Source organism: Coccinella septempunctata, chromosome 6 (assembly GCF_907165205.1).
Source record: "Coccinella septempunctata chromosome 6, icCocSept1.1, whole genome shotgun sequence".
NCBI lineage: Eukaryota > Metazoa > Arthropoda > Insecta > Coleoptera > Coccinellidae > Coccinella > Coccinella septempunctata.
The window spans coordinates 11,744,939-11,758,242 of record NC_058194.1 but is presented as its reverse complement, the minus strand read 5'-3'; the positions used below and the strand labels follow the sequence as shown (position 1 = coordinate 11,758,242).

The window sequence follows — 13,304 nt, the reverse complement described above, 5'->3', positions numbered from 1 at the left end:
CGAGTTAGCAAATCTTACCAATAGGGGTCTAGGATTCCCTCCATCCGCAGTACCGATTCTGTTATGAGAGACAATGTGCTGGACGCCAGCTGGAAAGATATGGCCGACAATAGAGCGGACCATATCGTCATCCGCAGCGCCATCAGTTGCCTCAGGCAGGCGCCTGACGATCACATTATTGGATCTTCGCACCCTCTCAACAATCTCAGCAGAGTCCACCATAACCCCGTCCGCACCAGACTCATGCCCACAGAAGGATCCACGCCTCTCCACTCCCAAATCAGCCACCTCCCGCCTCAAAGCACCGACGTCACCGGACAGCGCCGAAACACCAGACTCACAACCAGCAATCCGCGCCTCATGCTGCTCCAACACACACCTGCTTCTCTCAACGTCGGAACTTAGTTTCGCCACTTGAGTAGACAAGACCTCCTGAGAAATTCTGATCGAGTTGATATCATCCTTAATTGAGACAATATTGGAAGTGAGGTAGTCCAATTTAGCCATCAACCTTTCAAAATGGCGCATCGTTACTGGGGTATCATCATTTTCCAGCTGATTCACCGCGGTTGCCGAGCAATCCGATAAATCAGAAGCAGGAACACTTCTCTTATCTCTCCGTGACTTAGAACAATACCGACATACCCACCTAGCTCCCATCTCGAAGACCGATCTTTTATCTTTATATGACACGTTTGCACAATCAAGATGACAACCATTCGAGCAGGACGAGCAGACAGCTGTTTCCTCACTCTGATGCAACGCCTTTGAGCAGCCTAGACAGGAAGGCATACTGCACGGTTTAATTGAGAATCTGATCTAGAAGGTGTAAGAAAACGTCAGAGTCTGATAGAATCTATAATGAGAGATATTCAAGCGCTCAGTTCGTAAAAACCACTATTAAGAGGATAGGGAAAAAAAAATGTATACACTTTTCACTTTCCTGGGCCCGTAGGAAAGACTCACACAAAGGAAGGAAGGCCACGGAGTCAGGATTATGAGATACAAGGAACAGTGGTACCAGATGTTAGAAACCTATAGAATGCCCTCACACGCCAAGCCGCTCGATAGAAACTCTGAAATGAACCATCAAACACGGTCCAATGCAGCACAAACAGAACAGAAATAGTGCAAAGCACGAACGAGGCCAACACAAAAATATGGCCGAGAATCAATAGAACCAACGTAAAAAACAGTCAGCTTATACCTTTGATCGGGAAAGGTTATCAAAATCACTTCAGAAACAGATTAAAAGCGAATACAAAAGTATGCACGAAGATTAAAAATAAAACAACAACTAGCGTAAAAATATCGAGCTATACCTTTGATTCAATAGACAATCAAAGTCACCTCAGAAACAATTAAAAAAGTTACAAAAGAGCACCATTAAACACGGGATTGTGCGACACAAGGATCATCAGCAGTACCAGTGCGTCAGAAATTAAACACGGGATTGTGCGACACAAAGATCATCAGTAGTACTAGTGCGTCAGAAATCCGGAGAACGCCCGCACAATATGACGATTCGGTGAACCGGTGAGCTGGATATCTAACGCAGTTCAATGCAGCATAAACAAAACAAAAACAAGGTGAAGTAATAACAAAGTGAATGCAAGAGTACGGTCGATAAATCAATAAAATTAAAGTAAAACACTTAACTTATACTTCTGATTAGAACAGGCTTGCAAAATCACTTTAGAACCACAGTAAAAGAGGACATTAAGAGAGCACTAATAAACACGTCGTCTCTTCAAGCGTATCACATGCATGTTTCGAAAGTTCTTCCACACGGAAATCATTACTTGATTTTGGAAACCTTTTACTCAGATATTTTGTGGAATTGTTGCGTTGCTCTTCCCACATATAGACAACCCATTTTCTTTGCCGCCTGAAAATCTTCGGTGTTTACAGCTTTACCTTTGATCACCTTATCACGTTTATTATTAGGTTTAGTTTTTAAAGGTGTGTTTTGTTTATAGTTACCTTGGAACATAGACACAAGGAATGGAAAATAAACATTTGTTGTTGTCCAAAGACTGGAGTGAGATAGTTGCTTAGTGTCGCCAATCACAATTGAGATAGTTGAATCTGACATCATTGTCACGTGAAAGGTATGAGCTATATAAATTTATTTATTTCACGCCACTGCCTTAATGTCGTGCTAGACAGAGAAGCATCGAATGTTTGTACCACAACAAATACATTCATAGCACTTCAATGTCCATTCCATGTATTCATGTTCTAAGATAGTTGCCTACTATTGATTGTCATTGTTGGTTATGCCATGAATCTGAACTACTTATTTGTGAGCTACCAGTTACGGTATTTTTGCTATGTGTATTCTTTGTGTTTTTTCCCTGGGGAGTTCTGGGATTTACTATTGACCACCCTGACTCCTGTTTTTCACTGTGTTGATCATATTTAACCTCACATTTATACATTTTTCGATCTTTCAACAGATTTATCAATATTCTTTGCTGCTTGGTCCATTTTTCCATTTGATCAATCAATTTTTCAGTCAGACCCAATTCTTTCTTCAGGTTTTGGTGCTCCATCTTCAACTTTTGGAAGTCTTCGTCCATCTGGTTGAGACCTTCGTTAGGCAAGTATAAAGCCTCCTCGTCACCACCATTGGCTTGGTTGAGTGCAGCAATCAGTTGACTATTATTCTTAGAAATATTCGGTATCTTCCTATTTATTATATATTCTATAACTTCGTCTTTTCTCCACTTGTTTAGTTCACTTTGAAACTGAGCACACGTCAAGTTCGCCATATTGTTATATCTACCTGTGGGGTACTGACCCACCGCGTTTCACTAAAATAAGGTGTGACCACTTTCTCAAGTCTTCTGATCTATAAACTAGCTGAGTGACTATTTGCGATCATTACAAAATACTTGTAGAGTGTACTGTAATTTTATATACCTACATCAAAGCGCGTCGCCGCTAGGTGTTGCACTATCTGACCTTGAGGGTGGGTGCTGACTAATGTACAGGGTGGGCAAAATTCGTTGTCTACTGAGGGGATCTCGAGTAATATAGCAGCTGGAAGAAAACGGAAGGCACATTCTCGAGCTCTTTTTTCTTGACTAATCCAAAACTGAAAACAGATCCAGCCTAGCGTTCATAGATTTTGAGTTATGAACGAAAATTGAGAAATTGTCATTTTTAGTGAAGCTGAATAACTCGCTTATTTGAACTCGTATTCGAAATCTGCTGTTACATTCTACAGGAATTCGAATATAATATCAATAAATTTTTTGATTCTGATAGCAACGCCAAATGTGAAGGTGAAGAAAAGACATACTTTCAGCCACAGAACATCAACCTTCAAAATTTCATAGCCTACTTGACGAAGATTTTTTTTAACACACGTTAGAAGACAGAATGACATTTTGAAAATTAATTCAATGAAAATTAGTCTTCTCTAGTTCTCCGTATAATTTTGTTTGAAGTTGAGGAAGAATGACTCTGTTGAGCTTCCTTCTATACATGAGGCTTGGCCTGATCGTCTAGATAACTACCACCTAATATGTTATAATTATTTCTTTAATTGAAAACTTGTGTTTGATATAAAAATCTTGGCGTGTCGTGTATATCAGAATAACAGCGAGTAAATTTAAAACGAACACGTTTCAATGGGAGTTCATTCATATTCAACAGGATAGTAGAATTCGCAGTGAATTTCTCGAAGTAATTTCACTCCCGAATCGTCCGTGAAATGCTCAATCGGACCCGAATAAAAAGTTTCTGTAACAAAAAAGCCAGTTTGAACGAGAATTCAGGACAATTTAAAGGTGAGAGACATCGCATGTCTAAAAAGGGCAGCTTTGAAAATTTAAAGAAGAAGGCAGCATGACAGGTGACACGTTTCCGCATCATCGGACTCCTTATGTTTCCTGAGTGGAATCATTAACTTCCAGTGTACTTACTTACATAATGAAGGACACTTCATATTCGAATATTGCGGATTCCACCCTCGTTTGCACGAGAAATGTCCAGAATGAGGTGAAAAGGTGCAATGTATTTCATATAATATGATGAGCTGCTTGTCGTTTTTGTTCTTCCAACATTAAGCAACTGTACATGCATAGCTGAGTACGAATTGACGACAAAAAATCAATACCTAGCCTAGCTTTTCTCAGAAATCTAGAGGATGATTTTTAAAATTCATGGGAATTTGACTAGGCATATCCTTGAAACCAAACTAATCGATGTAATTTATTGAAAATTAGGACATTGTATAGACATATGTTGAGATCAAGAGAATGATATATAATTATTATGGTTTTCATAATCCAAGGCCGGACTTAATATTTCCCATTCAACCTTTTCACGGTGAAAATATAACTATGTATGTGTGCAGAGACAGTTGTAAGTTAATTCCAACAATTTTCTATAGAGTGAGTTGCAAACATCCATAAACATTTTCAATAATGAAATATCATTCAGTCATTGCTGTATCCCGTTATCGAAAATAAACCTACAAAAAGATTGAAAAAGAAAACATCGGTGCTATCAAACCCTGATTTCCTAGGCTACTTGCGACTGTGTGCCCCCTGTGACTGAAGAGACCCAGCCGCGACCTACAGATCCTTCCACACTCCGGGCATGGATAGTCACCAACCAGATCTGGCCGCCGCTGTATTTTTCTCGAGTCACCATTATAACTGTGGACCCAAGACCTCCACTGTGATCTATCTAACGCTAGTCGTTCCCAGTTATGATTGACATCAACTGATTATAGGGATTGATGCAGTACCTAACCTATATCCTTAAACCGCTTATACTGGCCTCGTGGTTTCCGAGCTCCCTCTGTGTATTCGCCATACAGAGCTTTTTTGGGAAGTCTTGTGTCTTGCATCCTCAGAATGTGGCCGATCCATCTGAGTCGGGCTCGCGTTACTTGAGTCTCAATTGTTGTACAACTCGCGGGCTGCAAGACTTCTGTATTTGAAACTTTGTGAAACCATTTCATGTGCATTATTTGTCTTAGATGACGTTGTGGCGTTTGTTCAAGCTGTTTAATATGTCTCCTGTAGGGTGTCCTGCATTCGCTTCCGTAAAGAAGCGTTGGGAGGACCACAGCTGTCTTGGTCTTCAGATTGAGGTCGTGATTTTGAAATACTCTGTCCTTTAGCTTCCAGAATGCCCGTGATGCCGAATTGATACGGTTGTTTATTTTCGTGTCCAGGTTAGCCCTAGTATTCATGAAGCTTCCCAAGTATTTGTAAGGGATTATTTCGGGGATGGGATTGAAGAAAGGGGAGAAAGAAAGAGACAAAAAAGTATTACAAACTGAGAGAGAAGAAAGTTGCTGATCAATTCAGATATGAAGTGGATAAGAAACTAGTTTAAAAACTGACTGAAGATGCATATGACGACAGAAGCTTGGAAGAATTATGGCAAGCGTTCGAGGAAGCGCTCATAAAGTCCGCTATTAAAGTATGTATGTGGTACTAGGAAAATTGCGAGGTATAGGAGACAAACAAATTGTTGGTCTGAAAGTATTAGGATAGAAGTAAAGAAGAAGAAAAAGATCTGGAAAACCTGTCTGCAAGCGAGAAATGCAACAATAACGGAGAAATATAGAGCACAGAGGAAGAAAGTGAAAGAGCTGATACAAGAGGCGAAGCGAAAGAGCTGGGAAGGATTTGGCAATTGATTGGAGCTGGATAGCAGGAAGAACCAAAAATTATTCTATTCTGGAATGAATTCTGAAGAATTTCAGAAGAGAGTTTCACGACGATAAGAGGACTGAGGCAGGGGGGAGGATTGAGCCCACTATTGTTCATAACATAACCCTTATGGACGATATAATATGGAGAAGCAGACAAAGAACTGAAAAGGTTACAGTGGGTTTTTATAAAATGGAAAGGGTATGTGTTTCGGAACTAGTGTTTGCAGATGATGCAAGAATTACAACGGAACTTGAATATCTGGGATGAGGTTATATCAGAGTATGGGATGAAGATGAATTGAGGGAAAACAAAGGTAATGGCAGTGGCAAAACAGGAAAGAAGAATGGAAGTGTATTTGGGAGGGCAAAAAATCGAACAGGTAGACAGATATAAATATCTAGGAGTTATTTCTTAGCAACACGGGGGACGGGTCAATGAAATCGGCAATAAAATAGGGAAGACAAACAGACTATACCACGCCATGAGGTCAGGCATTATAAATAAGAAAGAAGTATCAAAGTCAACAAAGCTCAAAGTGTATAAATCCATCCACAGACCAACTTTGATTTATGGATGTGTAACATGGAACCTGAACTTGGGAGAAAAGTCAAGATTGCAGGCTATGGAAATGAAATACTTAAGGAGAGTAATGGGAGTGACTAGAAGAGACAGGATAAGGAATGAATTAGTTAGAGAGGATCTGCAAGTGGAATCTTTGGAAGAATTTATTGAGAGGAGACAGTTGGAATGGTGGGGACATTTGAATAGAATGGAGGAGGATACAATGACGAGGAGAATTTGGGATGCCAAAAATGTCAGAAAGAGGAGACGGGGAAGACCACAGAGAAGTTGGAGACCAGTCATTGCGGAGATATTGATTAAGAGGGGAACGAACATTCCGGAAGCTAGACGTTTATCATTGGATAGGACGATGTGGAGGGAAGATGTTCAGATGAAGAGGCCACACAACAGCCTATACCCAATGGGTAGTCCGCCAGAAAGCGTTCAAACAGATATCAAGTATTTGATTTGCTCGACCTGTTCTAGAGTTTCATCCTCCAGGCTGATAGCCCTTTGAACGCTTTCTGGTGGACTAACAGTTCACCTCGAGACGTTGAAGCAGGTAGATGTGTTGAATGATACCAGTGCGATACGTCATCTCTCGTGTTGTAAAAGAGAAACTGGAAGAGAAAGTCGAAGTGAAAGTGTACACTAGCGAAGCTACGGAATTTTTGATTCCGTCTACGAAACTACCGAAGTTTTTTGTAATTTCTATAAGTGTATGTGTTATAGAGCGGAAATTCGTTCAAATTCAGTGTATTCAGTGTCGAGTCCAGATCCATTGATCGATGGTTCCACGGATATCACTGGTGAGTCGATTTTTTTTTCTTATAGTATAGAAAATATATAACTTAGCCACATAGCTTAGTAGTAACATATTAGTGAGTATCTCCAATATTCATTATCACACAGAAATACCTTATGAGGTATTTCTACGTATTGAACTATATGTAGTTCAATACGTACAAAAAGCCATGTCGGAGGTCTCAGACAATGAGAGCTCCTACATGGAAGCTACGGACACCGAAGAATTCATCGATCGACAAGCAGAGGAGCTTGTAAGGCTCAAAGAAGAGAATGAGCAATTGAAGGCTCAAATAAATAAATTAACTGAAACCGCAGCTCAGTTGGTCGGGGAGATACGCCTCTTGAGAGAGGAAGTTAATAAGAATAAAGCGCCTCAATCCCCTAGTTTTGCGGAAATTGCAAAACACATTACGGCACAGAAATCCCCCACATTTGCAGAAATTGCAAAGCAGGTGGCGGTCCCCAAAAATTCCTCCAAACAGGAAGTAGCTCCAGAACCGGAAAAGAAGAAAAATTTTGCAACTCAAGTTGCAAAAACCCAGAACGCGCCACCCACAAAACGCGCGCGTAAAGAAAGTGCATCTTCAGACGAAGAGACCGCAAAAAAAGCAACGGAGATACCTAAAAAAGGTAAAAATCCCCCAGTCACCCTGAGAGGTACGTCAGAATGGACGTCAATTTCCAACGCGTTAATGCGAAACGGAATTAAATATAGCAGAGCGACAACTGTGAAGGACGGAATTAGGGTCGTTCCACAAACCGCGCAAGACCACAGAAGAATGACGGACTTCCTTCATAAAATAAATAGGCAGTTTTACACTCTTCAACGGGAGGAAGAAAAGAAAATCTACGCGGTAGTGAGATATCTACCGCTGGATGCAGATATCCCGACGATCCTTGACGACCTCAAGGATCAAGGGATCGTCGATGCTGAGGTCATAAGAATGACCTTAAATATAACTAAGAGGCCGATGCCCTTATTGCTGGTTAAAACCCAGAATAAGGGTATCTTCGAGGTGAGAAGGCTCTACAACATGAACTGTGTTGTTGAACCTAAGAGAAGGACGACCGGGCCTGGACAATGTTATCGCTGTCAGCGATATGGACATGCCCAAAGTAAGTGCACTTTTCCATGGAGGTGCGTGAAATGCTCTGGTAATCACAGCTCCAAGGAGTGTACGCTTACCAGGGAGAACGAGGAGCGAAATGCCTCTTGTGTTCTCTGTGGAGAGCAAGGACATCCAGCTAGCTACAAGGGATGTAGCGAATGGAAATTGGTCACTAAAAAGACCAAGAGATCGCCAAGATCGAACCAGACCAGCTCGAGGCCAACACAAAATACACCGAAGCCATCCCAAAACTCTTCGGAAGTGAAGAAACCCCAGGAAACTGCAACCAAAGTGGTCAAAGAGACGAAGACCAGAGAAAAAGACGGAAAAGGCAAAAACCGTCAAAAAAGCCGAAACCAGGAAAGGAATTTCTGGAATCACTGAGGAACTGGATAAGTTCACGAAAAACCTCCTCAGCACGATGATGCAGAATCTGGAGAAAGAGATTGAGAAGAAGATGCAGCAAATTATTAAGAATATTTAATGGCTGATACGACGATAAAGAACAATCTCTTAATCGTCTTTTGGAACGTCGAAGGATTGAGAGCCCGCAGACCAGAATTCGAAGAACTGATTGAAGAGAAGAGACCGGATGTCATAGCTCTCCAAGAAACAAGACTTAACCCCAACATTCGGATAGCATTTCCCAATTACGATATCTATTGAAATGATAGACCTAACAGCACAGGTGGCGTTGCTATACTGGCTAGAAGGAATATGGATCACCATTTTGACCAAATATTCAATAGACAAGAAGTAGAAGCAATATCAATTATTGTGAATACTAATCGAGGACAAGTGAAGATTATTTCAACTTATAAATCACCGGATAAGGACATGCTGGAAGAGGATCTAAAAATGCTACTAGAAGGAAGACACCCTAAAATCATAATTGGTGATCTTAACTGCAAATCGCAGGAATGGAATAGTAGAATGGAAAATACCAACGGGAGAAGACTGAAGATTTATGCTGAAAAACTTAATGCAGTTGTGATAGGACCTGATATACCGACCTACATACCAAGAGTAAATGGACTACCCGATGTACTGGACATTGTCGTAATGAAAGGCACCACTGAAGAAATCAGCATTGATACAATAGAAGACGGAACTTCAGACCACAATCCCATAGAATTCATAGTGGGACATGGCCCAAGAAACGAAGAAGAGACACAAACCAAGGATCGCACAGACTGGGAGAAATATAAGAATTTACTTCAGGAAAAAATCACGGAAATTCCCCAAATGAACACCCGGGATGAATTAGATGAAGCAGTTGAAAAATTGGAAAATCAAATGAAAGAAGCCTATGAAGAAAGCACCAAGAGAATAAGGAAACCAATTCCGAAACATTCACATGGAGATACGCCAAGGGATATAAAGGAACTTATAAAAAAGAACAGAAGACTCAGAAAAATTTATAGAACAGCAAAAAGAGAAGAAGACAAGAAGAAACTGAATAAGCATAGCCAGATATTGAAAAATGCTTTAACAGAACTGCGTAATAACAGATGGCACCAGAGATTAAGGGAACTGAATACAATAGATCACTCGGCTTGGAAAATGCAAAAACGCTTACGACGGGAACGGACAGTTATACCTCCACTGCATGGAGCAAACGGAATGGTATATACGAGACTTGAAAAAGCCGCAGCACTTGCCGACTCAATTGAGAGAGAAGCCAGAATAAATTACAGAAATGATGATGACAATGAAGATCTAGAAGAAGAAGTAGAGGCAAACGAAGAACTGATGATGGAACCACCGGAAACCGAAATCATTCCAAAACCGGCTTCACCAACAGAAATCAAAGAGATCATAATGAAATTGAAAAACAGGAAAGCGCCAGGAGAAGATAGGATAACGAATTATATGTTGAGGAAATTGCCTAGAAAAGGAATAGCAGCCTTGACGAATATAACAAACGGAGTGATGAGGACCGAATGCTACCCAAAGAGATGAAAAACTGCAGAAATGATAGTTTTCAACAAGCCTGGAAAGGAACGGAAATTTCCTCAAAATTATAGACCAATCAGCCTACTATAAGCACTAGGAAAAATCGTCGAGAGGGTTATCGCTAAAAGGCTGAATTAGGAAACAGAAATGTTGAAGATAATTCCACCCGAACAATTTGGATTTCGACGAGAACATTCGACTGAACTCCAATTACTACGGCTCATAGAATACGTCACCGAAGGAATGCAGACTAAACAGGCCACAGGATTAGTTCTGATGGATATCGAGAGAGCTTTTGATAGAGTATGGCACGAAGGCCTAATCTACAAGATGAAAAAAGCAGGATATTCGACCAAGCTATGCAAGATTATAAGGAACTATCTGAGGAATAGAAACTTTTATGTGAAAATAGATGGAGCAACTTCTCAAACCAGACAATTGGAAGCGGGAGTGCCTCAAGGATCGGTACTTGGACCTCTGCTTTACGTAATATACGTCTATGATATCCCGAAGAATGCTAGAAATATGCTCACCTTGTACGCAGATGACACAGGAATAGCGTTCAGACATCGACGCCCAGAGATCATATACCGGGGACTGCAGGAAGCCATAGATGAATTACTCAAATGGTGCATCAAATGGAAAATCCAAATCAATGGAAGAAAGACTCAAGCAATATTACTGCAAAAGAGAAGATTGAGGATGGAAGAAAACCTTGAAGTTGATGGAAAAGAGGTTGATTGGAAAAATGAAGCAACATACCTAGGAGTGACGCTTGACAGAGGACTTACATAGAAAGACCACATCAAATGTGCAGTTGATAAAACAAAAGCCGCAATGAGTAAACTTTATCCACTCATAGGCAGAAGAAGTCATATGAATAAGAACATCAAGTTGACGATGATTAAAACAATTGCGCGACCACAACTCACATATGGATCGGCAGCATGGGGCTTCGCAGCCAAGACCCACATCAAGAAAATACAGGCCACTGAGAATAAACTCCTTAGAATGGCGATAGACGTACCCTGGTTTGTTAGGAACAAACAAATCTACAAGGACTTGGAATGGGAACCAGTTACAGAATTTATAAAGAGAAAGGCGGAAAGGATATTCGACAAAGCCAAACATCATCCAAATGAGGAACTACGAAGATTAGTCGACTATGATCCAAGAAGAGGCTAGAAGGTCAAAAACCTACCACCGAAGACCGAGAGATCAGTTAAGGATTTTAAGTAACCAAAGAAGAGCTTAACCTATAAAAGCTATAGGCAGCATTCAAATATCAACACGACTATGATCGTGTGAGAGTCCAGAAACCATAAGAGTCAACTGGTTAATAGGCAAAATACCCGGAACCTAAGAAGAAGCAGTTAAGGGTTTTTAGTGGGTCTCGAGCTCAGAGAGTGAGAATCCCCACACTGTTCCCTCTCAGGAGAGGGTGTGTTCGTCTGTCTTGCAGATTTTCCCCCTGCTACACCAAAAAAAAAAAAAATGGCGGAATAACCAGTATTTGGGTTTTGTCAATATTGAGTCTAAGGCCCAAAGCTTATATGTTTTTAGGTGAGAAAATACAAGAAGAATTACAGGAATAAATAGAAAATGAATTTATTTTTGTTGATTTATTTATTGACTAGCTGACCCGGCAAACCTAGTGTTGCCATTTAAATTATTTCTAGGGTAGATAATAATAACTAACTCATCGTGATTGCTCGATTGGTCGCAAGAAAAAGGAATGCCTTTTTTCCTGTTCTGTACATTTTTTTTGGGAATATTTTGTTATATAAACCTTGCCCTAACAATAATAAACACAACAAAAAAAGAATTGTCCAATTTGGTGCGATCGTTTGAACAATAAAGTATTTTGAAGTAAACCATAGATCCTCTTTTATTAATGTATATATAGAATTGAATTTTTTTATGGAATGAAGCCTTTCGAAACATTTCACCATTGCTTCTCAAATTTCCATTTTGTTTTTTCATTTAGGCAATACATCAGTATTCGCTTGAGTTCATATAAGCTGCAACTCTGTAACTGGGAATTTTAATGTTGAAAGTGAATAAAGTTTATTATGACTTTTGTTTTGCACTTTTTAGACTTCCCTCCATAGAAACACTCATTTATCCCAGATATCAAAAAGATTCAGCTGTGTTAGTCTGTTGGAGTTCTTGAAGTCATTTTCCGGTTTTTAGGGCTCATAGTGGTGGCCGAGTGCGGGATGCATATACAGTAACAACACCTGGGCTAGGCCAGACCCTCATACTCTACAATTCATTTAGCAACAGCATGGCATGTCGGTTTCTGCTTTTCTTTGTTACAAAAGCCTTTTAGAGTTTCAACTAGCAACGTGAGCTCTTCTTCCACCCATAGTGGAAGGTGTAAAAAAGTATTATGCCAAATAATCAGAAGCATGTTTATGTTAGCCATCATATCAACATCTAATTTATTTCTAATTTCAGCCTTATCACATCGTAACTAATAACTTTCTTGGGATAGTTTTCTGGCAATCTTTTTATTTTCTTATTCTGCTTCTTGAAGAGCTATGATCAGTCACACAGATAAAATTTTCTTCTTTGAGTGCTTTGTTCAACGTGCCTCTTTTACTCTAAGTTAAGGATTCTTAAAACGAATGAGCGCAGTTTCATATTTGAAGAAATTATACAGCACGGGTGATATTACTTTATACGTACAGTTGTTTTCCATCCGCCTTCTCCTGATGTTTTGTGAGGTGTATTTGTTTCAATTGTTTTTTGAAACTAGTCCTGAGGATGATTTTAGAATAAAATCTAAACTAGTCGGCATTGTTTTGAAGAGTGGTTTTTGTTCTATAAATCTGATCTTTTTCCTGTCAATCGACTGAAGAATTTATACGTACAGTCGATTGAGCGTAGCTCTGGTGCCGTTACAGACATGAAGTTCGAGAAGACGAACTCACACGAAATATCTAGTATGGGTGCTGTTTCTGTATATGCGTCCGGCATCCTCCTAGGCCGCCTGATCTGGATGGCGTCATGTTTCCTCCTTGGCTCTTTGGTGTCGTTTGTGTTCCTGATCTCCCCGCACTTCTTATCGAAGTGGATCCATTCATTCAATATCAAAATAATCAACCGAAACATCGAATTTTAGTTTAAATCAGTTTCAGCAGTTCTAAATTGTTGTGTTCCCTTATTTCAGTGTACCTACGTGTTT

The 13,304-nt window shown here is 40.1% G+C and overlaps 1 protein-coding gene across 1 annotated transcript; it reads left to right on the top strand.

The window, feature by feature from the left end:
* Positions 1 to 6,162: 6,162 nt before the first annotated feature.
* On the top strand, positions 6,163 to 6,759 carry LOC123315966. The gene has a single exon (XM_044901877.1). It carries the CDS (start codon positions 6,163 to 6,165, stop codon positions 6,757 to 6,759), a length of 597 nt encoding a protein of 198 aa, XP_044757812.1.
* The last annotated feature ends 6,545 nt before the right edge of the window (positions 6,760 to 13,304 follow it).

Excerpts from the sequence above, each read along its gene's own strand:
- LOC123315966 (XM_044901877.1), top strand. The coding sequence starts at position 6,163 with ATGAGGTCAGGCATTATAAATAAGAAAGAAGTATCAAAGTCAACAAAG.